Here is a 27,905-nt window from a genome sequence, read left to right as displayed (position 1 = left end):
ATGCCTCTGGAACACAAAGGTTAGTACTGTTTGGCTTTGCACAGAGAGTTAATCCCTGATAGCTTGCTGCAGTTTTTGTTTTACATAAACCCTAAACTGTTTGGTTAGGTGAAAGCTTGTGTGTTTTTTTGGACTGTTTTTTTTTCAATTTGAGGCCATTCAGCATGGTTCAGTGCAACCATGCTGCTAGTTTGTGCTTCCGTAAGTCTGAGGACTTCTTAACAAAGACTTTTTTTTTTAAAAAATTCAAATTCCTCGGAAAACTGTGGATTTCAGGAGACTGAAGGTAGGAATGCTTTAGCTCTGTTTGAATATGGATTTGTTTATCGTTTACTTGGGAAATTACACAACTAAATTGATGGGTATGCCTCTGCTCACTTTCCGGTTCCATGTTAGTTTCATGTGCTGTTTTAGATGGCTTGGCTTGGCTTGACTTGTATGTTCAGGGCAAAGGCTGGATCATGATGCTGGTCCAATTGCTTTGCGTACAAGCAGGTTTCACACTGTATGTTTCTTTGTATTGCTTATTTATGATCCAATTTTTGTTTCTTATGATGTAAAAGGTAAACTAACTTGAGAACTGCAGTGTCTGTAAGCAAACAGGGTTCTGGTCTGAGATCAGCAATGAAGCAAATTTGTGTTCACTAATTGTGTTTTGTGCTTTAAAGAGGGCAAAGCATGCTTTTTTTTTAAGGGCTTGCTTGAATGGGTCTAAATTTGCGCTGTTTGTTAATGGGTTTCTTCAATGAGAAATCCCTCTGATCGGCAGAAACTCCACTCTGGGAATACATTGCATCAGAGTGGTATTCCTGAGGGATTAGTTACTTCCGTTTACTGGAAAGCAAACTGGATTCCTTACATTAAATAATCCTGATAAGAAATACTGTGAGTTAGATCCTGACATTTCTCTACACTTGGATAAGTCTTAAATTATTTCAAATCGAGTATGAAATGTCTGGCTCTGTTGGCTCCCTATCCCACAGCCATTCAACATTACGATTCTCATCTCAGGTGAGATGACCTTCTTTCTTCATCTCCTGCAACGGCAACTTCCCTCTGATTCATTATCTGATCTGCTTAATGTCCCCTGCCTGCTCCCCTCCATCATTGGCAGAGGAGCCCTCTGCCACTTTGCCATACCCTCTCCCTCTATAATTCTCTCTCCAGATCCTCCAACCTTGTCCCCTCTCTGCTTTCAAATTCTGGCTGAAGATCTACCTCTTTGACTGTACTTTCGGCCACAGGCAACCCCCTCTCTCAGCTCGGGCTCCCGCTCAGTTTTTGTAAAGCACTTTGAGACGTCCTTCTAACATGAAAGATAATAATAATAATAATAATCCTTGCATTTGATATAGCGCTTTTCACGTCGGGAGGACGTCCCAAAGCGCTTCACAGAATACACTGTAAAGTGAATTGACTGTATATTTGTGGGCAAACGCGGCAGCCAATTGCGCACAGCAATGTCCCACAAACAGTCGTAGATTGAAAATGACCAATTTATTATTGTTTTTAGTTTTGGAGGGAATATTATTAGGCTCTGTATGGAGTAAGGAAACTTGCCCAAGGTTTCGCCCTGCCTGGAATTGAACTCAGGTCTCTCGCTTGCAAAGCGAGTGCTCTAACCACTGAGCCACAGGACTCCACGATGCTATGTAAGTGCAATTGGTTCTTGTTATTTTGGTAACTTTTGTAGCTGACAAATGTCAGATGAAGTGGCTTTGTAATGTAATACCAACTGAGAGATATTTTAAGCAGAGAATTGCATAGCTTGTAAGGGAATTAGGTTACCTCATGAGATGGCAGCATGATTCCGACACATTTATTTCTGGAATAAACAGCACAGAAAAAAAATGTGTTCCGCCCACAAAATGCACAGTTAATCCACTTTACAGTATATCCTGTGAAGCCCTTTGAGACTTCTCGACGATGTGATAAGGAACTATATCAAATGCAAGGATCATTATTATTATTCCCATTTTTTTTATTGAGAAGCTTAGTCTTCGGGTGAAGGCCTACAGCATCAGAAAGCAGGACAGAACAGGAGAGATGGTGAGAAACAATAAAAAAAAGAGTGGTTCGATAATCCATTGTTGGCAAAGTTGGCTGTTAAAAAGTGATAGATTTCAGGCCTAAGGAAACGTGTGTGTGTGTGTGGGGGTGGGGGGGGGGGGGAATGGGGGAGGAGTTTCAGAGGTAAGAGATCCTGGAAAAGCAGAGATCTTACCAACACGGTAAGGTGCGTGATGGGAGAAGAGCATGAAGCAGAGCATATTTGATGGAACGCGAATGGAGAATTCAGAGGAATTCTGTCAGAGGAACGAGCGAGGGAGATCAGAGTGTTAAAATCAGCAGGTTTTAATTTCATGGGTAAAATTACTGAGTCTGATTCTGGATTTTATTTCTGGCCATTTTCATAAGGTTAAGATTTGTCTCAGAACAAAACCTGCTAAAAAAAGATTAAGTGTGGCACGTCTCTAGAGTATTTAATTTAAAAGTATTGGTGGCATTGTCGACTGTGGGGTGATTGAATCTGTGCACATCATCTCAGTAAAAAAAATCTTTTTGTGACAACTCTGTAATATCTGCTGGGCAGTTGTGTTTGTATTTTTGAGACAGCAATTTTGAATAGATCTATCGCACTGATTCTGTGAGTTCCCCGATCTCTGCGCTCCACCATCGGTAGCCATGTCTTCAACCACTACAGCCCGAACCCCTGGAACGCCCTGCATCAATCTCTCTGCCTTGCCCTCCTTTACCCATCTTTAAATTGCATTTGTAGACTTTCCTATTCAAGATCCTCATCCTCACCTACAAGGCCATTCACGGCCTTGCTCCCTCCTACCTCTCTGACCTACTATCCCCCTAGCTACCTGCCCGTACCCTCCGTTCCTCTGGCTCCGGTCTGCTCCACATCCCCCGCCCCAACCGCCCTACCATCGGTGGCCGGGCCTTCAGCCTCTCAGCCCCTAGGCTCTGGAACTCTATCCCCCAGTGCCTTCGCCGCCTCCTCCCTTTCCTCCTTCAAGGCCGGTCTCAAGACCTTTCTCTTTGACCGTGCCTTCAGCTCCCCTCTCGACTCTCTACCCCCTCCTCGCTCCCTCCCTTCCCTCCCCTCACCCTGACTATTTCCCCCTGCTCGGGTCCTGACCCAACAGTACAGCGCCTTGGGACGTCTTCCCGACGTGAAAGGCGCTCTATAAATGGAATCTTGTTGTTGTTGTTGTTGACTGTGTCCTACAGTCATCTCTCCTTTCCCCCGGCTTGGCGTTAAACCTCGCCATTGTTCAGCATTCTGAGAAGCTGTCCCACGTGAAGGGCGGTATATAAATGCAAGTTGTTAATTCCTTTCAATCAATTACTTTGTATAGTTTTATCTACTCAGGTTTTTCTGTGAATTGGTAGTTTGCTTTATTAAAGTCAACAGTCGGTCGAGCAATTCAAACCTCTCGTGCCAGGGACCTGTAATTTAAACCTAGGTTTCATCACAGAGACAAGGACCAGAGCGGTTTCCTAACCAGAACTAATCTCAAGTGTGGGTTTTAAACTTAACCCGGATCGGATCGTTCACTCTTTGGATTGTGATGGTGAAGTAAAGAAACCAAACAACAACAGAACAGCGACAAACAGCGACAAATGGCTCCAGTGAACCACAGGTTCTCCTGTGAAATATTCACCTATTCACCTCTGGCAAAGTGAGACGCGGAGATACTGCACGGCTTGCAAGTCCTTCCTACCACCACCAACACCACCATCACCTGTCCCCCACCTCACAGCCTTTTACAGCCACATAAAATATGTTCCTTACAACAACAACTGCATTTATATAGCACCCTTCATGCCGGGTAGGGTCCTGGAGTGTTGACCAGTGTCACCAAATGCTTCTAAATTGAGATTTAAAGACCCTAGTAAAAACCCCAGGCCTTCTGATCCACAGCGTGTTCACCCCAATATGTTTGGTCCAATTGACCAATTTTATTTGAGGGATTCCTCGCCGGAACACTGGGGGAAACTCTCTTCTTGTGATAAACCATAAGGGAACCAGAGGGTAGTGAATACGATTAGTGTCTTTTCACCTCTTAGAACTAGCCCAGCACCCAGAGCAATGGAATACAGAGAGAACTTGCCATTGGATGAACATGGCCCAGACGATCCATTCCAAAAGACCGGCAGGTTGGGTGCTTGTCTTCCACAGGCTCGATGTTACACAATGAGGTGTGGGACTTATAAATGATACTTCCCACTCCCCGACACATCACTGCTTGGAAGTCAATTGGCTTCACATTTAAAATGTTTTGGAGTATTTAAAATTTCCATACATTTTTATTTGTCCCATGTCCTCACTTATGTTAAGACGACTGACAGTTTGCATTAAGTTATGGTTTCAAAACTGCTCCCATTAATAGTCCATGGAAATGTCGTGGGAAGTATTCGAACAACTTTGCTAGCAGGTTTCGCCACATCTGCTAATGCACTCAAGTGAATCCAAGCTTCAAATCACGCACTGCAAAACATTTAACTGTAACTTGTACAATCCCGCACCCCACGCTCCTCTCTCCCTCCATTATTACTTTTACATCTATCACCACACCACTCCACAAACACAGCCTTTAAAAAGGAACTTTCTTTAAAGCCAGAACATGCGTGCATCTCTTTGAAATTCACAACATTATGATATGCATAATAATAATTTTATTAATTTTTATTATTACTTTATTATAATACGAGGACATTGTTTTAAAATTCACAACATTGAAAATCAAGAGCAGGAGAAGGGTGATCAAATTCACTTCACCACAAACTATCATTCCCCTAATCCCACCTCTTCACCGTCCCTCCACATTACTTAATATTTTCACTTCCCAAGTATCTTTCCATCGCTGCCTGAAATCCCTCAACCAATTCATCACTTATGGCTTTCTGGGTAGTGCTGTTCCAGATTCTTATTAATCTCTGTGAGACAAAATCCCCTCGATTCTAAGCCGTTTTGCTTTAATTTTTAAGGTCATGTCCTTTTGGAATTGGTTGACCAGTCGGGGAAAATGTTGTTTATCAATTGCAATGTTTATGATCATCAGCAAAACAATCGAATCAGCCCCTGTTATCTTTCTTGTGAAACGTATACTGCCTCAAGTGCGAGTAGAGATTAAGCAACTTGCTGGTGTGTTGGCTAAATGCTGACGAGAACCTATTTTGTTAGGGACTTTTGACCATACCACTTACTGCGGGTTGATTGGTTTCTCACTCCAACATCTGGTTCGCCATCTCTTTTTTTTCTCTCAACTGGGGGCAAGCCCAGTTTGTAGCTCTTAATTCATCTACCTGTTCCAGGTTATCCCATGACAGAATTATATTTTAAAAAACTCTTTCCAAAGTTTTGAAAGATTATAATAGAACCTTGTAAAATGTGCATATAAGGCGGGTTCACTTATAGGGCAATTGGGGTGCAAACCCTGATACTTACTGACCACAAAATCTAAATAAGCAGAAAGTCCGAGGGCCAGCTTGCTTCAAATTCATGTTTCACTTCAAAACGCCGGCAGGTTTCTACTGTACTAAAATGTTGTACTAGGTCATCAGGTCACACCAACATCTTTTCCTGCACTTTGCACATACACATTGACCGCAAAGACTGCACAGAACTGTGGAAAATTCTTAAATTCAATCTGAATTTGAAAGCCAGCTCATTTTAAGAACTGTGGAAAATCTGCTTCTAAATTATAATTGGATTCAACAATGTTCCACAATTCTGAGAGATTTTACATTTTAAGACAATATGGTCTCACAGACTATTATAAACCTAGCTAGAATGTTGAGCTGCAATTGTGAGTTACAGAAGCTAGTGTGGCACATGTGGTTTATTTTCCACAGACGGTTGAGCTTTTTAAAAATATTTTTACAGAAATACAATATCATTGTAATATTTTGCATTTTGTTTCCAATAGTTTGAGGTGTTATTGTTCCGAGTTTTGCTACACATTGCAAAATGTTTTCACTGATACTGAGTCTGGTGCTGGAGCTTGGTGGGTAAGGGTGAGGGTGAGGTGTGCATTTTAAAGTAATCATAAATGAAAGGTGGGGGGTTTAAGAGTTCCTGCGTTGTGATTCATGGTGTAAAATTGAATGGAGACCACGTTTTTCCATTATCCTGTTAGTTGTCTTAATAAAGTGTCATAAAGGAACATAGGACCAGGAGTAGGCCATTCAGCCTCTCGAGTCTGTTCGCTATTCTATACGATTATGGCTGATCTGTAGATCAACTCCAATTACATGCTCTTGCCCCATATATCTTGATACCCTTACCTAAAAAATATCTATCCATACTGGAAAGCAATGACACTACAGTTGGTGGAGTTGATCACTTTGCTCTAGCAAACTTTTTGTGGATCGCTCATGGCAGACATACATTTCAAAGTCTAAATTATGAAACTCAATGTTTTTTTTGGTGCTTTGCCACATGAAAAAAAACATATTTATCCAGACCAGACAAAGTTCCACTATTCCATGTTATTATTCCTCAGAATTCCCTTTGATTTTTGTATGTTTTAAAAATCGATCCAGAGGGACATATGAATGTTAAAGACTTCCCACCAGAGCCACAATACTGTACTACTAATTCATGCAAACGAGGAAGTTCACATTTGTAGGTGAACAGGAAGAATTGTCTAAGTTGTGACAATCATCAATGGTGATCCTCAAACATTATTTACCTCATTGAGGTGACCAGATTTCAGTTTTGAAGATTTTGAAGGCGACTGGTAAAGTTTGAATCAACCAAATTGCCCACAATGTTAAAGGGTTTCAACTATCAGGGGCCAGGTTAAAAAATAAGGGAGTGGAGTTGGATTTAAAAAGGACTAAATCAATAATAATAACCCTTGCATATGATATAGTGCCTTATCACGTCTTCTAGACATCTCAAAGCACTTCACAAAATATACGTAAAGTGAACTGACTGTATATTTTGTGGGCGAAATGCAGCAGCCAATTGCACACAGCTGAGTCCCACAAACAATGGATTGAATGACCACATTATTTTTTTTTGAAGGGATTATAACCCCAGAAAAGCGATCTGCCAATCGACTAACAACCAGGTTCCTACTTACTGCTAGGTAAACAGGTCTGTGGAGTAAGGAAACTTGCTCCACATTTCACCCTGCCTGGGAATTGAGCCAGGTCCTCTTGCTTGCGAGGCGAGTGCTCTAACCACTAAGCTACAGGACTCCAATTCTTCCCGTGAATCTTATTTATTTGGGTTTCTTGATAATGCATTTCATAAACAGCAGAATAACTCAGAGAAAAATATGATTCAGTACATAACTTCAATGGAGCTCAAGTATATGTAGAACTTCCATATTCTGATTTGTAGCTTCATGCATGCTGTACTTTCATGTTTTCATGTTGGCTGTCACATAAGAATAGCAATCGTTGCATATAATGTCTTGTTCATACCTTCATCACTTCCAGGCTCGACTATGCAAACGCCCTGCTTGTCGGCCTTCCCAACTACTCCCTCCACAGGCTGCAGATAATCCAGAACTCTGCAGCCCTTGTCCTCTCCCGCACCAAACTCCTTGACCCCATCTCCCCAATTCTTGCCCAACTCCATTGGCTCCCTATCCTTCAGAGGATCCAGTACAAGATCCTGGTCCTCACCTACAAAGCCCTCCATGGCCTCGCCCCACTCCACCTCTGTGACCTCCTAACCCTCTACCAACCAGTCCGCTCCCTCCGCTCAGTCGACTCTGGCCTGCTCCACGTCCCCCGAACCACCCGCCCCACAATTGGCGAGAGAGCCTTCAGCCACTCTGCCCTCCTCTTCGACCATGCCATTGGTCACCCCCCTTCCCCTCCCTCCCTTCTCCCCCCTGACCCCAGCTTGGGTCTGAAATGCTGTACACTGTCCAGCGCCTTGGGACGTTCTCCCGACATGAAAGCAGCTATACAAATGTAATCTTGTTGTTGTTGTTATCCCATCCTCCAAACTTCTCAAAGCACATCACAGAATTTTACTGTAGAGTACACCAAGTGTGTAATTTTGTATACAAACACAGGCAATTTGCACACAACAATGTCCCACTAACAGCCTTGAAAAGAGTGAACAATTTTATCTGGGGGACTGTTGGCCAGAATAATAGGAGAAACTCCCTTCTTTTTTGGACAGTGCCATATGACCTTTAATGTCCACCTGAACAGGCAGACAGGAACTTGGTTTAATGTCTAGCCCAAAGGCTAGCACCTCCAACAATGCAGGGCTCCCCTCAGTGGCAGACTGGCCTATGAGCTCAAAGTCATCTACAACTTATTTTACTCTGTTTAAAAATGGACCAGTTAAATATTTAATTTTAAAAATCCACCTGAGAAATGTGAAATCATTTATGAAAGTCAAGGGATCCAAAGCAGGAACTCACTAGACTTTTGATTAGTGGATACCTGATCCTATAAAGGCTGTTTCTAGAGAGAGTCACTGCTGGTTGTACAATGCAAATTGCAATGGACTTGTACACTTATGGTATTCATCATACAAAACAAGTTCCAATTTTTTTTGCTTAGAATTTGTTTTCAATTTTTTTTATTCACGTAAAGATGTTAAGAAAAGAGTCCTATTGGTTTCATTTCTACAACATATTTTATATTCCTTATATATTTTTGATTTATAAGCAAAGACAGAGCCCATTCTGTTAGTTCTGGCTTTCTGAGAGAGCTATCCATTTCCTTCCATTCCCCCATTTCCTTTTAGATTTGTCCTTCTCAGATATTTATCCAATTCCCTCATAAAAGTTAATATGAATACTGTTTCACCAACAGACACAAAACAATGTTTCAAAAAAACATTCTCCTTTGTTCTATTAAGGACAAACTGAATAGATGTTCATGAAGTAAAGGCACAATGTGGGGGAAATGTACTATACTAGAAGCAAACATGTAATGAAACTGCTTCTGTCAAATTATTTCCATCATTTGCTGGGGTTTCCAGGCACTAATGCACAAAATTATCTTCCTCTAACAGATGGACTGCATTATTAGTCTTTCTCATCCTGTAGCTTCCCATGCTTCAACCTTCAAGTGTTTCTTCCCCCTTGTCAGTGAATAGTTCTGCTTCGCAAAAAGTCTCATAAAAGTAGCACTAAAACACATTCTAAGTGTTCAGGCAAGTTGTCTTACTTAGCTCCAGGTATAATGACTTAGTTTTCTTGTTTTTCTCTGTTTAGGGATTTTCTTTTTAAAAAAGTGACTTTTTGGTAACACCCAAATTAGATTTTGGACTTGCTTGGCCCTCAACGAATGGTGAGTAAGGCGTCCAGCTGAGGAATCCCAATTGGAGTACAAAACTTTTTGTTTAGTTTTCTACTTGTACCAGCAGTCACCTGTACCAGCCAGATTTGACTACTGCACTCTTCAACTTTCAACGCTGCACCCAAAATATGCATGCATCTTCAGCTCATGTAAAAAGGCAGAGGGCCATCAAGTGCAGGGAAATTTTGCTTTTGGGATGTCCAATCTGGATGAACACTGTTCAAGCCAACGCAACTCTAGCAGAAAAGAATCCCTTCTAAGATAAAGAGGCATACCCGCAAGCAACAGTCTAAGAGCCACTCCAAGAATTGCACTGGTGGAAGCAGGACCTTAGAATGCTCTAAGGATCACAGTGGAGCCAAAGCCTTGGAATTGACAGGTGATGGTTCATCTACCTCAACTCATAGCTCATCAGGTGACAGTACACAGCATAAATTTCTGACTCAGCCCAGCTCACAAAACATGGATGGAAAAGACACTAAGACCTTTTCGGAAACCGGTCACCTATCAACATCAGAAAGCAATCCAGATATAGACAGGTACGTCATTTTTTGCTGTTCCTAGATTGCCCCCTCAATTATCTGTGGCAACAGATGGTTTTGCTTTGAAGCCCACTCCATATTGCTTATCTCCATTTGAGGTCTCTTCCTAGTCTAAAGACATCTACACTACATACAACTCATTTCAGTGGAGACATCAACCGTGAGTCGTTACTGAGACCAACTTTGAATAATGTACTATACAGCCCACGTAAAATGAAAGACTTGCCATGAATGGATATGTTACTGTATTCTGATTGTGTATACAACATTGGCTAGACTGCATGTTGTATACTATATGTAAATTTTGAGCACCTTTCTTTCAAAGGGATTATTGATGCGTAGATTGTATTACTCCATTGATTTTTACTACTGTTGTAATAATGATGAACTCACTTAGGACTCCACTCCACTCACTATCTTAAACTCCACTCACTATCTTACACTTTGGACGAGTTGTTGGGATATGGAGGGGCCTGCCCCTCAGTGTATTAATATGACTTACATGAGGACTTTAAAGATATTGATTGGAAAATAATAATGATAAATATTAGTAATAATAATATTCTCTGCATTTGATAAAGCACCTCATCACATCCTTGAAACTTTTAAAATCGCTTTTGATTTACTATCAAGTGCACTGACTGTATGTTTTTGGCCAACGGGACAGCTAATTTATGCACAGCAATGTTGCACAAACAACAAAAAGTGTGAATGACCAATTCTAGGAGATTGTTGGCCAGAACACTGGGAGGAACTCCCTTCACTTTTCGAGCAGTGCTGTGGGATCTTTAAAATCTACCTGATCAGGCAGACAGGACTAATTGCTGATTTCTACTAACCTCAAGAGGTCCTAATTAATTTGCTATGAAACAATTCTTCATGATCATGCTGAGAAATAGTGAAGAGCTTTTCGGCCTTTGTCTCTTCAAGCAAATCAAAGCCCCAATGCAGTTTAAGTTTTTGACATAATAATCCTTGCATTTAATATAGCGCCTTATCACATTGTCGAGATGTCTCAAAGCGCTTCACAGGATATAATGCAAAATAACATAACTGGGTATTTTATTGGCTAAGCACGGCAGCCAGTTTGTGCACAGCAATGTCTCACAAACAGCCATGGAGCAAGTGACTGATTTTATTTGGTGGATTGTTGGCCAGGACATCGGGAGAGAGAAACACCCTACACTTTTTGAATAGTACCATGGTATATTTAATGTATGCCTGAACAGGCAGACAAGACTTTGGTTCAACATCTCATCTGAAGAATGGTGCTTAACCCAGCACTACATTGGAGTGTCAGCTTAGACTATGTGATTCCGAGTCCCAACATGGGGCTTGAACCCACAACCTTCTGACAAAGAGGTTAGAGTGCTACTACCGAGACAGGCCAGCACATTGGGACAAGGATTTTGACATACATGTGGCATACGTGTCAAAATTGCTGTCCCCATCCTTGGATTAGAGCCTATAGGAAGAACTCTTGTGGCCATTGAGTGAGATCGAGAACCAGTTTGCAACCTATCAAGCTTAAAATAGTTATCGGCACTCATTATTCTGTTCTTTGCATGTATTCTTATTGTAGCAAGCAAAAATGCAATGCTTTCAGTAACAGTTTGGGCCCTAGGGCCTCAGGAAAGCTTCTGGATTCTTCCTTCTGCATTATGCAAGTTAATTTTCAATTGATTTGAGGTCAAAATCCAGCAGTTTCAATCTTTTTGCTGCTTCTGGTCAAACAGCAGAAAACAAGCAACAGCCTTGGGTAGGAAAAGTTTTGTAACATATTTCTATTGAACAAGACTGTTCAAATATTGGTTTGTGGAAAAAAATATTTTATTCTGTATTTGTTCACTTTCAGAAAGCAGTACAATGGCCAGCAGTGTGGCTGGTTTCAGTCCCAACAATTGGGACAGAATGATAGGGAGCACAGGAAGAGTCACTGATGTCGGCGAAGTAGGGAAATGCCAGAGAGTGAAGGGATTTGAACACAAGTGTAAGGACCTTGAAGTTGATCTGTTCAGTGGAGCCTGGCCAGAACTGGTGAAATGTGGGTATGGAGTTTGGTCTGGGTAAACTTGCGGGCATCAGAGTTCTGAATGAGCTGGATCATTTGAAGAGTGGAGCTGGGGAGATTGGTAAGGAGTGTATTTGAATAATCCAGGCAGGAGGTGGTAAACTCATGCACGAGGGTTTCAGTTGCATTTGGGGTAAGGTACGGTCGGAGCGGGCAAAGTGATGGAGGTGGAAGAAGGTGGTCCTGGTCAAGAATGGATGTGAGGGCTGAAGGACAGCTGGAGGTCGGACCAGACGCCTAGATTGTTCACTTGTTCGGTGAGCTTGAGGGAGATCCCAGGGAGATTGAGAAGTGTAGATCTGCAGGAGTGAAGATGTTGATGGGAGTTAAGGATATGGCTTCCGTCTTGTCCACATTAAGCTGCAGGAAGTTTGCACTCATCCAGGCCCTGATGTCTGCGAGACAAGCTAATAGAACATCAGTGGACCTGGAGTTGGTACTGGAGGAGGCAAAGTAGATTTGTGTGTCATCCGCATACATGTGGAAGCTTACCCCATGTCTGTGGATGACATCGCCCAGAGGGAGCATATAGATAAGGAAAAGAAGAGGGCCAAGGATGGAGCCCTGAGGTACTCCACAGGTGACCGAGCCGGGGGCGTGAGGAGAAATAATTTGCTGAGATGAAATGGAGGCGGTTGGTTAAATAGGACTCAAACCTGGTGAGTGCAGTTCCACTAAGGTGGATGAGGGAGGAGAGGTGGTGGAGGAGAATGGCATGGTCGACTGTGTTGAACGTGCGACAGAGATATCCAGGAGGACGAGGAGGTAGAGGGAGCCCTGGTCACCGATAGAGAGAATGTCGTTTATGACTTTGACAAGCGCTGTCTCTGTGCTGTGGGCAGGGCGAAAACCAGACTACAGGGGCTCGAGGAGGGAGTGAAGAGAGAGTTGAAACTGAAGTTGACCTGCAACAATACGTTACAGTACTTTGGCAAGGAAGGGTAGGTTGGAGATGGTATTGTGAGAGATTAGAGGGATTGAGGGCGGATTTTTTGAGGAGTGGTGTGATGACCGCGGTTTTCAGGGGGAGTGGAACAGAGCCTGAGGAGAGAGACTGGTTGACCGTGTTGGCCAGCAGGGGGAAACGAGGGGGAGTTGAGTGATCAGCAGCTGGGTGGGAACGGGATCGAGGCAACAGGTGGTGAACTTCATCCGGGTGATTGTAGTTGAGAGGGACGAGGGAGAAATGGGGACAAGGGAGTATAAGGGGGGGAGGGAGAGTGGCAAGAGCCATGTCAGAGGGAGAGAAGGTGGTGTGGATAGCGCACAGGCAGCAATGTTCGCAGAATTTCCTTGCCTTACCCGCAAGTTGGCCATTTTTCGTGCTTTGTTTTAAATTGGTTTATAATTGGGGGAAGTATCTATTTTGCGGTATTTGGGCTGCTTAATATGAAAGCAAAGTCGGCCCATCTGATCTCATCCTTCCAGAACAACCACCCTACCCTCTGCCGTTCCCTCCCCACCACCATGATTGCATCAAGCTGTTTTTTTAAATGAGTCCAGTGTCATGTCCTCAGCCACATTTAATGGCAGAATCATTCACTTCACAATTGTCTGTGGGAGCTGCTGTGCAAACTGGCTATAGCATTTGCCTATTTATACATAGTACCTACCCCTGACAGCAGTTACCTGTAAAATTACCTGAAGTTTCAAATGTAACAAATTCTGAAGGGAAGGCATATTTATTTAGCCAAGGTAGAGATTCAAAATATTTATTTATTCAAGCTGAAGATTTTCATATATGGAACAGTTTGATGGAGGACGATCAAACGTGTAAGGAAGACTAGGTATTCTGGAAGGATGAGATGAAATTGACCAAAGGGCCTTCTTTGCACAAACCTCAATTGTGATCTTGTGAAAAGTTTCTGGATGAAGAGCCAGGTGTACATTCTTACTGCAGTAAATGCATAAGCTTGGGCTAAATGCATTGAGCTGGTGATTTGTGAGAAGACTGGCTGTGATAGTTTAGGTAGAGTAGAGGCACCTCCCCTCACCCTGACCATTTCCCCCCTGCTTGGGTCCTGACCCAACTGTACAGCGCCTTGGGACGCCCTCCCGACATGAAAGGCGCTCTATAAATGAAATCTTGTTGTTGTTGTTGTCATGCTGTTTTATCACTTCCTTTGTGTATAATATACTTGTCTTTCTGTCATGACACTGTTTTTACACCGCTCAATACAATGTACTCAATACATTGCTCAATGTCGTGTCCCAGGATATAGTTTGCCAGCGACTGCCAGGATGATGGAAGGCAAACTAGATGGACGTTGGTCTTCTTTCGCCTAGCAAATTCTTACGTTCTTATGTACAAATTCTGGGTCTGCCCATTTTCACGAGGGGCTTGTGAGGGGCTCAGAACCTCTACCATTGCAGGAGCCATTCAGCTTTCTCTTAGCCTACTAGTGTTGCAATCCTGATAATGTGTTGCCTTATGAAATGCAAGACCCAAAATCTTTCATGTTCTTTTCTCATCTCATGTTCACTTCTCTGCAGTATCGAAAAAGAACTGTGGAAAATTGGTTTCCAAATTTCGAATGAATCTAAGTCTATTTTTTAAAAATTAGTCTTAGATTTATTTGAAAGATTAGTCTTAAACAGCAAGACAACGATCGTAACCTTGAGAAGGAAAGATGTTTTTTGGTCTGCAAAGGAACACACTTTCTTGACAACGAATGCTGTTTTTTGTGAGATAATTTGAGATAGAGAAATGGAAGTAAAGATTTCTATGAGCTTGAAGACATAATGGAAATGAAAAAAACAAAGTATTTCGGGCTGGGACGATTGCCTGAATGTAAAACTCTTGGACCATTTCACGACAGAAGTTAATTTTCCATGGAGAGAAGCTAGAGGCAGTTTGCACACTATCATTCAATGTGATATTGTATCTTGAAAGATTTTGACTACAAGAAGATAAGAAAACGTGATACAAGAATAGGCCATTTGACTTTAAAACACAACTCCCTGTATCACCTATCATACCATGGATTTCACCCAGTCTATTCTGGCTTCCAGGGGCAATCTTCCACAGGATTCTGAGGATAATCAAAGAGATGTACCTATCAAAATATTATTCTTACCTGACTTTCTCTCAAACAACATCATTCTTCTATCCCAACCCAGCCCCAGCATAGAAATCATTGCTTGCCTGTGTATTATATGTTCATCTTCTCTATTCCTTCAAAAGTGTTCTCAAGCAGACACTTCCATTGTTAAGCAATTATTCCATGCAGCAATAATAATAATAATCCATTAGTAATAATAACAATAGTATTTGTTGGTCATTTGTTTCGACAGAGAATATTGGACATGTGAAGCATTATCTATTCTCTTATTCAAGGCTTTTTTAAATTTTGAAGCCTCCATTTTCAGCTCCCAGGGTTTGAGTCTATTTATGCCTATACCATCATATATGCCACTATTCAAAAAGAAAAGGGAACAATACTCCTGATAAATTAATCATTCAACTCATGGAATCTTGCTGTGTGCAAAGAATTGCTGTGTGCAAAATGGCTGCTGGTGTTTACTTACAAAAACAGTAATAAATTTGATAGTAACATGCAATTTCTTCCTTCAATTAATGTGAATAATTTAAGCTCTATGAGCCAGTCTTGATAACTTAGAGCTATATGTCAGAGCAGAACCATCCTTCATTACTTCTACAATACTTCAATGTGTGTAGTTTTTTTTGCTACTGATGCTTTGGATTCTACTTTGCAGCTTAACTGTGGTGAATGTCAGCCAGAAGCAGACAACTTTAAAACTGGTTCCAAGTAGCGCATAAGTTAAATACAACATCATATGAACTGCAGGGGGAAAAGAGGTTGGTCACTGTGGAAGGGGACACTAATGACATTAATTGGCAGGCACCACCTACTACTTGAATGCAGCCTGATTCCTTCTCTTTCCTTTCCTTGCTCTCTGAGCTCAATTTCATGTCCTTTCTCACATCTTTTCTATCAGTTAAATGCAAACACCAAAAACTGCTCAACTTCAACCCAGCACATTATTTAAAAGGAATGTGTTGCAATTATTACACAAAAATCTACAATATTATGAAACGGTGCATCTTTCAGCCCTTAGTGCATCCTGAATTTTGCAAGGTTGGAATTGATAGTAATAAATGTAACATTAATCTTAGGATAGCCAACATATCAGAAATAAAATTTCCACAACAATTTTGATATTTTTCTGTGTGAGAATTATAAGTGAATTTGGAGGTTAGAAAGTAGGTTAGATACGCCTAAAGCACTGTTGAATTGATTCACTGACTTTTATAAGATTAAATCTTAGATTGCTGTAAAAGTCAAACTGTTACATTTAAGTGGTGGTACACTGAGGAGCACTGCAAGCGGCTGTCAGTTTGGAGTAAAGTTATTAAACTCGCAAACAATTGACAATATAACTACATGTTTGTCTCAGATGTGACAGTGCTACAAACTGAATTGGCTAGACACTTGATAATAATATGATGACACTTGAACCATGATAATGGAACTGTGTCTATCTGAACATGTAAAATTTCTAGGGCTTTTCCGGGTTTTCTGATACAGTCCAATACATATGTAAATAATTACAGTAAATCATAAAATAGAATGCATAACAATCAGGAACTAAGACCTTCTTAGTACTGTTGTCAGTATGGTTTTACAGCAAATCATTTATGACACCCTAAACTCATTAACTTTAAATTAATGTTAAACTATGTGTGAATTCATGCGAGACTGATGTGATCACTCCCTTAATACATTGTCGTTACTGTTCGATGTTCATTCTTTGTGCACAAACCTGCTTGAGATCGAGGCACACATTTAAAATGTTTTCTCTGAACCATTATTCTTTCAGGACTTCACTGTGTGACCCGACAATGTCAATGGTATGTCTGTCAGACTTTGAATTGTTCGCCAAAGAACACTTACCCAAGACTACCTGGGATTACTATGCTGCCGGGGCAGATGAGTGCTGTACCAGGGATGACAATCTAGTTGCTTATAAAAGGTATTTTAAGCGCATTAACACTGTCAAAAAATCCGGTTCACCGGACTCGATCTCCACCACTATTAGTCCAGTTAGCTGGTGGTTGAGTGCTTACATTTATAATAGCACTTTTCACGTTGGAAATGTGACCGAAAACACAGTCAAAGAGGTAAGTCTTAAGGCAAGTCGAGAGGGAGGGCAAGTCAGAGGGCCGGATAGCGGATGTGAAGCAGGCATATATGTGGATATATCTGAATTTTTACTGAGTGGAAATTGATGAAGTGGAGAGCTTGATAGCAGGCATGCAACTATAACCTTTCATCCTCTTGCCAGTACTGTCAATAACCTATTCACTACTGGCAATCATCTTACCCACTAGTATGAAAAGAATGGAACAGATTGCATTTTTAAAGCACCTTAATATGCTCAGACTTCACAAGTAGTTCTCGGCAAATATAGCGATTGCTTTTGCAGACTAATGTGGCAGCCATTTGGACCAACAAGGTCCCACATCCAGTCATGAGGTAAATGACCAAGTGAGTTGGAGGATGGTTAGCCAGGACACCCGAAGATACTCCCTTCTATTTTTGGATAGTGTCACAGGATCTTTAATACCAGGCAGAAAAGAGTCAGACCCACAAGTTGACGTTGACACCCACCCACCATTCTGGTTGTATGTTGGTTTTCAATTATGTTTGGTCATCTAAGTGTGTATTTCTACCGGCTAAAAGTAGTTTGTAAGTTTCTATTACTATAAATAGTATATTATTGGTTTACAAACAAATGCAATTTACAGTTCTATAGTGCCTTTCATTTTGGGAGTACATCTCAAGTTACTTTCTGCAGCTGACTGATTTAATGTCTTATCTGGAAAAATTGAGAAGTGCACAATGCTGGGAGGAGCCCAAATGGGTATTTTACAATGCAAATTATTCCTACGTTGAATTTGCCTGGTTTTAACTAAAATGTTGATGTTTATTCTGCAGGATCCGTCTGCGTCCCCGAATGTTGAGAGATGTCTCTGTAACAGACACAAGAACAACCATCCAGGGCATGGAAATCAATTTCCCCATAGGGATTGCCCCCACTGCCTTCCACTGCTTGGCGTGGCACGATGGAGAGATGAGTACAGCCCGTGGTACTTCAATGCAGAATTATTGTATTTTAAATTATGAAGAAGCACAGAGAAACTAACACAGCCACATTAGTGATAACATGCATTTGCTCAGTAATAGCTGTGCTGAAACACAATAGTCATGAGTATCGGTCATAGTTTCTGTTACATTTGCTTGCAAACATTCATGAGTAACCAAAGATCACAGCTCTGCTAAGAGGTTTTTTTTTGGACGTTTTTATTCTAAGATCAGGAAATGATGCAAAGCAACATCTGGCTACCACTCTGAGGGCAAAATGGTTTCAGATTCACATGTGAAAACCTGCCTGAACCAGCTACAGTTTGACATTATCAGCTGTGTTCATTTCAAGAAAACAAACATTCCTTGTAATGGTAAATGAGTTTTATCTTATAGACAGCTTAAAGGAGGGTTGAGGTATCCATACATATTCATTCTATATATGAATTGTGTACATATATAGAATGTTTTTACATATAGTAATCCAATGTACAGTCTCGCTATGTATCACTGGTACCTCATACCTGTTACTATTGCTTAAGTTTTCTTTGGTTTGAGATTTTCCATCATTTTGAGTTTTGAAATCCATTAAGAAATGCCACAATAATCAACCCTACAAAGAATGTCACAAAAAAACAGAAGAGATATTTTTCTGACACTTGAAAATCCATCGCCACACTTAAAAGTATCCAAACAGACAGAGTTCCACCTGTGCATGCCACCCACACATGGAAATTTCCATGCATGTGAAATGGCATGTGCATTCTTTCTGGAGGGCACGCCATGCTTACCTAATTCTGGAGAGTATTGGGCACAGGTTGGTGAGAGCCAAGACTTGGGGATCACAAAGTATGTGTTGAAGTACTCGTCGAGTTTAACCAACTAAATTGAATAACTTGCCATTGAGAACACTGGCTAGCAAGCTTTCTGCTGCTTTGCCAACAAGGACCACAATAATAATAATAACAATAATACTTGCATTTGATGTGGTGCCTTATCAGGTTGTTGAGAAGTCTCAAAGTGATTCACAGGATAACTTGTAAAGTGGATTGACTGTGAATGACAGCACCCAGTTTGTGCGCAGCAATATCCCACAAACATTCATAGCATGAGCGACCAATTTTATTTGGGGAATTGTTGGCCAGCACAGCGGGTGAAACTCCCTTCTCTTTTCCAATAGTGCCATGGGATCTTTAAGGTCCGCCTGAACAGACAGAAGAGACCTCGGTTTAACAGAAGCCGAGTGGGAAGAATCCATTCCTCAGGATGCCTGTTTCTAAAAAAAATAGTGGCACGAAAAGCAAGGAAACCTCTTCTATAATCTAACCCTATGAAGGATAAAATCTATCATTCCCAATTAATGTTAAGGATTAGTATCTATAGAATATAGTCAAAAACCCCATGGTTTAATAAAATCTTTCTATTTGATAAGAAAAAAAGAAAGAATATTTTGTTTAAAAGCCTATAAAAATGGCAAGTACTTTTGATTTTCCAGTATGATTGCAGTTATAAATGGGACATTTCTAGCTGTATATCATCTATCTTCATGTTGCATTTGTAGCATTTGTTCATTGGTTTAATTCTGAGCAGTGATGTGTTGCAGATCTGTATCCACCTGAGATGTGAATTCAACTTGTTCAGCTTGACACTCCACAATGCAGTACTAAGAGTGCTGCATTGGTAGATGACAGATGAGATGAGACACTAAACCCATTTAGGTCGATGTTAAAGATTATATGGCTCTATTTGAAAAGAGTAAGGAGTTTCTTCCACTGTCCTGGCCAACAATCTTCCAGATAAATTGACCATTCACCTTATTGCTGATGTGAGGCCTGCTGCGGGCAAATTTGTTTGTCTACAAATAACATTCACTACATTTTACAGCACTTTGCGATATTGACATTATAGACACGATAGACACTATTATCAAATGCATGGATTATTATATAAACATGACTTCTAAATTCCTTGAATAATTAGAGAGAAAATAGGCACCCAATCTGCTTGGGTGAGACTAAACCAAGGTCATGCAGATTAAATTGTAAGAAACAATTGGAAACTTTTCAAAAAATATCTATATTGAAGCCGTAAATGGTATACGAGTAATAAAAATAAGAAATTGACATTGATTAGTCTCTGCGTGTTGTTTTATAGCTGCTGAAGCGATGAATACTTGTTACATTGCCAGTACGTACTCCACCTGCTCAGTAGAAGAGATTTCAACAGCAGCACCGAATGGATTACAATGGTTTCAGCTTTATGTCTACCGGAACCGTAAACTCTCGGAGCAATTAGTGCAACGTGTGGAAGCACAGGGATACAAGGCTGTCGTACTGACTGTGGATGTCCCTTACACTGGCAAAAGGAGAAATGATATCAGGAACAACTTTAAACTTCCACCTCACCTCAAAGTGAAAAACTTTGATGGAATATTTGAGGTATGGAAACTGCCTCTTTTAAAATTGGAGGGTTAGATTCAGACTGAATTAGTGCTAACAGCATAGTGGCATTGGGTTCCGACTGAAACAGTAGAGTGCTGTTGAGGTCTGACTGTGCCACGACAATAGTGTGGTTGGTTTTTTGGTCAGGTAGGTGTCTGATACATGTGGAAACCCATCACCATGCTTAATAGTATCCAAATCAAACTGAGTTCCAAACATCCCCCCTATGCATGGAGATTCACAAGATATTTGTTGTAATGGAAGGCACACTCTCTCCCTGGATGGAAGCATCCTATTTACCAAATTCTGGAAAGTATTAGGTGTAGGTTGGCAAAAGCTAAGGCTTGGACACCCTTGACTATGCTAGAGTCTAACCAGCTAAAACTACATAGCTTGTCACAGACAATAAATTTAAGATTGTGATAGAAAGAAAGCATGCAAATCTGCAATCTATCATTGAGAATAAACTGATAAGATATGCTTTATGTAGATAAGATATACTGTTACCCAAGTCTTAAATTAATCGATGCAGCATAGGTCACTCCAAAGCGTCATCTTACAGTAAACAAGATAAAGTTTACTTAACCTAGATCTCCTATGAATGGGAGTCCAACTTCTCCCTCCATAGGCTGCAGATCATCCAGAGCTCTGCGGCCCGTCCTCTCCCGCAAAAGGCTTCACGACCTTATTATCCTCGCCAGGCTCCACTGGCTCTCCATAACTCAGAGAATACAGTTCAAGATCCTGGTCCTCACCTTCAAAGCCCTCCACGGCCTCATTCCTCCCTATTTCTTTGACCTCCTAACCCCATACCAACCTGTCTGCTCCCTCTGCTAAGCGGGCTCTGGCCTGCTTCACGTCCCTCACCTTGCCTGCCCCACCAATGCCAGGCGGGCCTTTAGTCTCTCTGCACCCATCCTCTGGAACTCCATCCCACAGTCCCTCCACCTCGTTTCCTCCTTTGCCTCCTTCAAGACCCTCCTTTTCGACCTTGCCTTTGGTCACTCTCTTATCCCTACCCTCCCAGCCCTTCACACCTCCTGATCCCAAACACCATCTCGGGTGCAGATCCCTGACTGTCCAGCGCCCTGGAGTGTCTTTCTGATGTGAAAGCCCTATACAATGTAATTTGTTGTTGTTTGTTTATTTGTTATTTAGTTCTTTGTTTTAGTTTAATTATTCTATTGCATCTTCAGATTAAACAATGTCTTCTTCCATCCCCAACCCTCATTCATGTAGCAGGTTGAAACATTTCAAGGTCAGGTTAACGAGAAGCAGTGCATGACAAGTCCTTTTAAGCAAACCAGAGCCGGTGAATATGTAAGCATAATCCATTAAGTTCTACTGTTTAGTAAATAGATAAGAAATAACTAATTACAAACAAAGTTGAGAACATCATTAATTTTATACTGTTTTTTACACTATATAATTAATCTCACCTGCTCACCTGTGTCTGTACATGAGTGAGTGCAAGTAAGTGATTGAAAGAGAGAAAGACAATGGATGGTAAGGAAGAAATCTCTGTTTTTTATAGAATCATAGAATATTACAGCACAGAAGGAGGCCATTCGGCCCATCGTGCCTGTGCCGGCTCTTTGGAAGAGCAACCCAATCAGTCCCACTCCCTCGCAACGGGATCATCACATTGCCCTTCAGCCCTAGTTAGACCAAAGGGAATGAAAAAGTCTGGAAGAAGTTGTTCACACTGGCTTGAAGTCAGGATCTTCACCAATGATGATTATCATCTCGTATCTTGACAACATTACAAGCATACACTTCTCCTATGTTTGCAGGACTTTAATGGAGCAGAGGTGTATGGAGGTGCAGTCAATTCTCTGGATCCATCAATCAGCTGGAAAGATATCTACTGGCTTCAGTCATTGACTCGCCTGCCTATAATCATTAAAGGTATTTTAACCAAGGAGGATGCAGAGCTGGCTGTGGAACATGGTGTCCAAGGCATCATAGTGTCCAACCATGGAGGCAGACAACTTGATGGAGGGCCAGCTTCGGTCAGTTTATTTGCTAGTGTGGTTTCCGTCTTTCTGTTTCTCATTGATATACATCTCTCTCCTTTGTACATATCTGTACCTTCAGCAAGTTTCCTAACCCCACACGCCTCTGTTTATGTAGCAGGAACCCGGTTGTTAGTCGATTGGTGGATCGCTTTACCGGGGGTAATAATCCCTCAAAAAAAATTGGTCAATCAATCCATGACAGTTTGTGGGACACTGCTGTGCACAATTAGTTGCTGTGTTTCGCCCATAAAATACACGGTCAATCCACTGTACAATATATTCTGTGAAGTGCTTTGAGACGTCTCAATGACGTGATAAGGTCAAATCAAATGTAAGGATTATTATTATTACTATTCCTGCATTCTAATAATTAAATTACCATTCTTCATTTACCGCACTTTTTCTTGTATTCTTTATAAATTGGGGCATTTTTCTTCACACAAGTTTCACTGATTGAAGAATCACGTTGCATGAAAAGTTTGATTATATTGGGGTTCACTAAAGTAAATTGCAAATCAAACAAAAATGGTAATGATGAATTACAAGATGGTGAGCGATACATGTTTGAACTTTTGCAGATAGATGCCCTATCAGAGATTGTGGAGACGGTACAGGGAAGGGTTGAGGTTTACTTGGATGGAGGAATCCGTACAGGAAGTGATGTCCTTAAGGCTTTAGCTCTGGGTGCCAAATGCGTTTTCATTGGCCGGCCAGTGGTTTGGGGACTTGCCTACAAGGTAACTAGTAGTTGCTTTACATGTACGATAACACAATTTATGTCAGATCATGAGTCGCTCTAATAGGCCAAAGTATATATCTATCATGTTTCTTTTGAAGCTGTTCAGTGTAGGTAACCTATAAGAAAAGTATGCTTTATGGTATGGTTTAATTGTAGAATCAACCAAGGTCCTAAACACAATGCATGCATTCCTGCGGATGGAAGATCTGACCATCTGACGGCTAATAATAATCCCTCCAAAAAAACAAAACAATAATAAAAATTGGTCATTTTCAATCCATGACTGTTTGTGGGATATTGTTGTGCTCAATTGGCTGCCGCGTTCGCCCACAAATATACAGTCAAATTCACTTTACAGTATATTCTGTGAAGCACTTTGGGACGTCTAGAAGACATGAAAAGCGCTATATCAAATGCAAGGATTATTATTATTATTATTATGTGCTCGCAGAATTCCATTTCTCCGAAGCCCCCAGTCTTAGAGAAATCCTACAGTGCTGAGTTGTGTTCTTAGAAGTGGAGCATATACTTTCAAAGACTTTGTCCACATTTCATAGAATTATAGAATTATAGAGCACAGAAGAAGGCCATTTTGCCCATCATGTTTGTGCCTTTTAAAAGAACGATCTAAATCAATCTCATTCACCCGTTCTCTCCCAATAACCCTGAAAACTTATCTTCCCATATTTGTTTGTGATCAAGATAGGATTTTCTTCTGCCATCAATAAATATCTTATGAAAAATAGTTAGGTTCTTACAAGTCTTAGCTTTCAAGAACAGTGCCATGTGTTTCTGTAAATCGTAGAATGAACCATGGTATGAAACGTAATAGTAGCCCAAGGTAGCATTTTTTTTGCATTGAAACATTTGGTCATTTTCCCTTCAGTGTCCAATGACAAACACCCTCCACCCAGATAAAATATAGTCTAGCACTCTTCTATGCTATTCAATAACCTTGTTTTGATTTAAATAATCCTATTTGATTGTAATACAAAACCAAGATACCATAATTTACTGTCCAGCCTTCTAGTTCCATTGCTATGTCATATATCATTAAGCAATACTTGTGTCAGATTGGGCTAATACTGTATAATTATAAGCAGCTTTGTGCCACGTTGAATGAAGCCTTGATTGAGACTCATTCAACTTGGAACTCTTAACATGCATCAGAACCCACTTTCATTCCTCTCCGAATTAGATCTCAACGCAAGCTATGGAGGTAAAAGAACCAGGTTACCTCACACTATGATGCAAAGATATTAATGCTCTGTTATCATGACAAGCCTGATTTTACCAATTTACAAAGATCAGGATCTTCATGTTTATTTCCATGATAGTGATGCAAATACTGCTCATTCAGCCTCTAACCTCAAAGTGGAAATTAATATATTATATATTAACATAATATACAGATTATACCAAATATTTGGGTTTTGACAATAGCTCTAGGACTTTTTGTTAGTCCTTACCTGTGTGCACGTCTAGATTGCACTTGTTCTAAGCAACACCGAATTGAGGTCATGTCCTAAACAACAACAAAATTACATTTATAGAGTGCCTTTCACGTCGGGAGGACGTCCCAAAGCGCTGAACAGTCAGGTATCGGGGCCCGAGCATGGGGGAGGGATGGTGTAGGGGTGAGGGAAGGCAGAGAAGTGGGAGGGCAACCGAAGGCACGGTCGAAGAGAAGGGTCTTGCGACTGGCCTTGAAGGAGGCAAGGAAGGAAGCGAGGCGAAGGGACCATGGAATGGAGTTCCAGAATGTGGGGGCCGAAAGGCTGAAAGCCCAGCCATCGATGGTAAGGCGGGTCAGGCAGGAGACATGAAGCAGGACGGAGCCCGCTGAACGGAGGGAGCGGGTGGGTTGGTAGGGAGTCAGCAGGTCAGAGAGGAAGGAGGGGGCAAGGCCATGGATGGCCTTAAAGGTGAGGATGAGGAACTTGAACTCGATCCCCTGGAGGATGGGGATCCAGTGGAGTCGGGCGAGGGTGGGAGTGATGGGGTCACGGAGCCTGGTGCGTGAGAGTACACAAGCTGCAGAAATTTGGGTGATCTGCAGCTTGTGAAGGGAAGAGTTGGGAAGGCCGATGGGGAGGGAGTTCCCATAACCGGTCATGGTGCAGATGTGGGGGAGAAAGGACAGTTCAGAGTCAAACAAGATACCCAGGTTCCTGACTGGCTTGGTGAGGATGAGTATGCAGCCATGGAGGCTGACACTTCCAGCGCCTGAGGTGCGGAGGCGCTGGCGCGAGCCAATCAGGAGGACTTCGGTCCTGCACATAAACCACCGGATTGAAACTGAAATGGTTCATTCATGTCATCTCAATCATTAGATACGTTTGTAGTTTTGAACACGTTTAAGTTATTCTGTAAAACATACTGCAATTTGGTCATTTCTTACCATTTTCCACTTTAAATTGAGTTGTCCTTGTTTGTGATCGTGCTCCTGCCATAGTAAATACTGTTAAGATGCAACACACTTATGCCCAATCATTGTATAGGGGTAACACATGAAAGCTGTGTGACGTTTGACAGATAATCGATTGTATTCTTGCTTTAGGGAGAAGAAGGGGTGAGAGAGATTTTGCAGATTTTGAATGATGAGTTTCGACTTTCGATGGCTTTGGCAGGTAAGAGTAAAAGACATTTAAAAGCTCTTTTGTTCTGGCAGGTTTCAATAACCTAATTTTCAGAGTGAAATTAGTTTAGACAAATCTATGCACACAAGTGTTAAGCATTGCTAGTGTGTCAGTCCACACCTCTACAGATCACAATTATTATTTTTGTGAAGGTTATGAGCTCTATCCTGACAGTACTTTATGTTCAATAGACAGCACAGGAACTAGGAGTGGCCATTCAGTCTGTCAAGCTTGTTTTGCCTTTTACAATAACAACAACAACAAGATTACATTTGTATAGTGCTTTTCATGTCGGGAGGATGTCCCAGGGTGCTGAAACGATTAATAGTATTCTTAGATCATAGCAGATCTTTTCATCCCAGTTTTTTGTTTTTTCTCCAATTCCTTTAATCCAAACCACCCATATCCACCTCCTGTCAGCTGATTGTGGATCAGCACTCACACCAATAGAGATGCCTTCAGTTCAAAATGACCTGTCCTCACTTCTGGGGGAGCTTGTGTGATGGCTATTTTGGGAAGTGACTTTAAATTTTGAAAATCGGTCACAAATCAGAAATTAATTGATAGCATTTCCTAATGAGATTTCTGTATAAGGAATCTTAGTCGTACAAATGGGGCTCCTTCTATTAACCAGAATGATGTTATAGTAAAATATGGAGATGGTTTGGAAGTCCATTCAAATATGATTTAGTTCTGGGAAACAATTCTCACTGGAATTCTAGTTACAACGAATCTGTTAGGAAGTACTACAAATCAGACCCAGTACTGAATAGCTTTAAGCATGTGGTATAGACTAGTCTTTTGTAATACCATCAATGTGCTGTCCCTATTGCAGGTTGCAGGAATGTCTCCGAGATCAACAGAAACTTAATCCAATTCTCCAAGCTTTAGAACAAATCTTTAGACGAAAACATAAATGAATTCTGATTACAAGACACCATCACCGGAAAGGAATAGGATGCACCAAGGAAGAAACAAATTTTTTGGGAAAATTTGAAAAAAACAATAACCTCACTGTAACCAAGACAAATAAAGAAATAAGAATATATCAAATGATTTTTATTTTGTAAAAGAATGATGGTTTTAAAAACAATTGTCTGTTTGCTTTTGTTGAGATATAGATGTTCTTTAACTGGACTATTTTAATTCAGCCTTTACACCACTGTTAAACCCATGTTACAAGCCTCAATCATGACCACTGTGTGACGATTGCATCCATTTCTCAAGATGAACCTGGGACAAAGCCCAAATTCTAATGATGGGACCAGATGGTAAAGTGATTTGGTGGTACAGTGTGTTGGGACCACTCTTTCGTCTCTTGGACTAGAGTATGAATCCAGTCCTGTCAAAGGACTTGAAAGTTTGCATTAGGTCACATGAAAAGGACGGGAAGTGTGTATTTAAATTATAGAGTGTTTACAGGACAGAAGGAGACCATTGGAGCTTTCCACTTTAATCCCATTCCCCTGCTCTTCCCCCCCACCCATAGCAATCAGTACAGTAGAATTCTATCATTTCAATTCTAAAACTGTGCAGCCTTGACAGAAGGTCTGAGTGATATCACTTCTCTACCCATTTCCATGGAAGGTGCTAAATAAACAGAGGATTGGCCTGATGACATTAAATTGTCAATATTGCTCTAAAAGTTTTGAAAAGGTGAACAATTAAATTGTTCCCCAGAAACTGATTTTGGAAATAGTCAAGAGGTTCTGGCAAAATCCTAAAATGGAAGAGCAAACTTTGGGTAACAATAAACCTTGCATTTGATATAGCGCCTTTTCATGTTATTGAGACATCTCAAAGCACTTCACGGAATATACTGTAAAGTGAATTGACTGTATATTTTGTGGGCAGACGTTTATATTGTCAGCAGACCTTCTGCCCCCCTGCTCCCTCTATACCCAATTGTATAACATTCAGTAAAGAACTCTATACCACTTTAACACTGTATATGTATTAGTTGCTTGTTGTTGAGCTTTGACAATTGAGTCTGTAAACTACCACCAGTCATTGTGGCCCCACACTCTACCCACATGGTTTTGCATCACATGACA

At 41.1% G+C, this 27,905-nt stretch overlaps 1 protein-coding gene across 8 annotated transcripts; it reads left to right on the top strand.

Annotated features, from left to right (window-relative positions):
* On the top strand, positions 1-26,904 carry hao2 (hydroxyacid oxidase 2 (long chain)). 8 transcript variants are annotated; one of them, XM_007895870.2, is made up of 10 exons: positions 1,957-2,049; positions 9,210-9,833; positions 16,750-16,902; positions 17,868-18,019; positions 20,169-20,452; positions 21,698-21,775; positions 22,249-22,467; positions 23,052-23,210; positions 25,773-25,842; positions 26,687-26,904. In XM_007895870.2, exons 2-10 carry the CDS (start codon positions 9,757-9,759, stop codon positions 26,740-26,742), a joined length of 1,248 nt encoding a protein of 415 aa, XP_007894061.2. In that variant the 5' UTR covers positions 1,957-2,049; positions 9,210-9,756; the 3' UTR covers positions 26,743-26,904. The 8 variants fall into 8 exon arrangements, with proteins under 8 accessions (XP_007894066.1, XP_042190540.1, XP_007894061.2 ...); XM_007895869.2 differs by having other exon boundaries at positions 21,695-21,775; XM_007895875.2 differs by lacking the exons at positions 1,957-2,049; positions 9,210-9,833 and adding an exon at positions 1-19 and having other exon boundaries at positions 21,695-21,775.
* The last annotated feature ends 1,001 nt before the right edge of the window (positions 26,905-27,905 follow it).

Source organism: Callorhinchus milii, unplaced genomic scaffold (genome assembly GCF_018977255.1).
Source record: "Callorhinchus milii isolate IMCB2004 unplaced genomic scaffold, IMCB_Cmil_1.0 Scaffold4, whole genome shotgun sequence".
Classification (NCBI taxonomy): domain Eukaryota; kingdom Metazoa; phylum Chordata; class Chondrichthyes; order Chimaeriformes; family Callorhinchidae; genus Callorhinchus; species Callorhinchus milii.
This window is presented reverse-complemented; position numbering and strand designations above follow the sequence as displayed.

Bases quoted from the DNA above. Each gene is read 5' to 3' on its own strand.
- hao2 (XM_007895869.2), top strand. From the start codon at position 9,757: ATGGATGGAAAAGACACTAAGACCTTTTCGGAAACCGGTCACCTATCA. The intron at 9,834-16,749 runs GTACGTCATTTT...TTATTCTTTCAG, and splicing joins AGCAATCCAGATATAGACAG to GACTTCACTGTGTGACCCGA. The intron at 20,453-21,694 runs GTATGGAAACTG...TCATTCATGTAG, and splicing joins ACTTTGATGGAATATTTGAG to CAGGTTGAAACATTTCAAGG.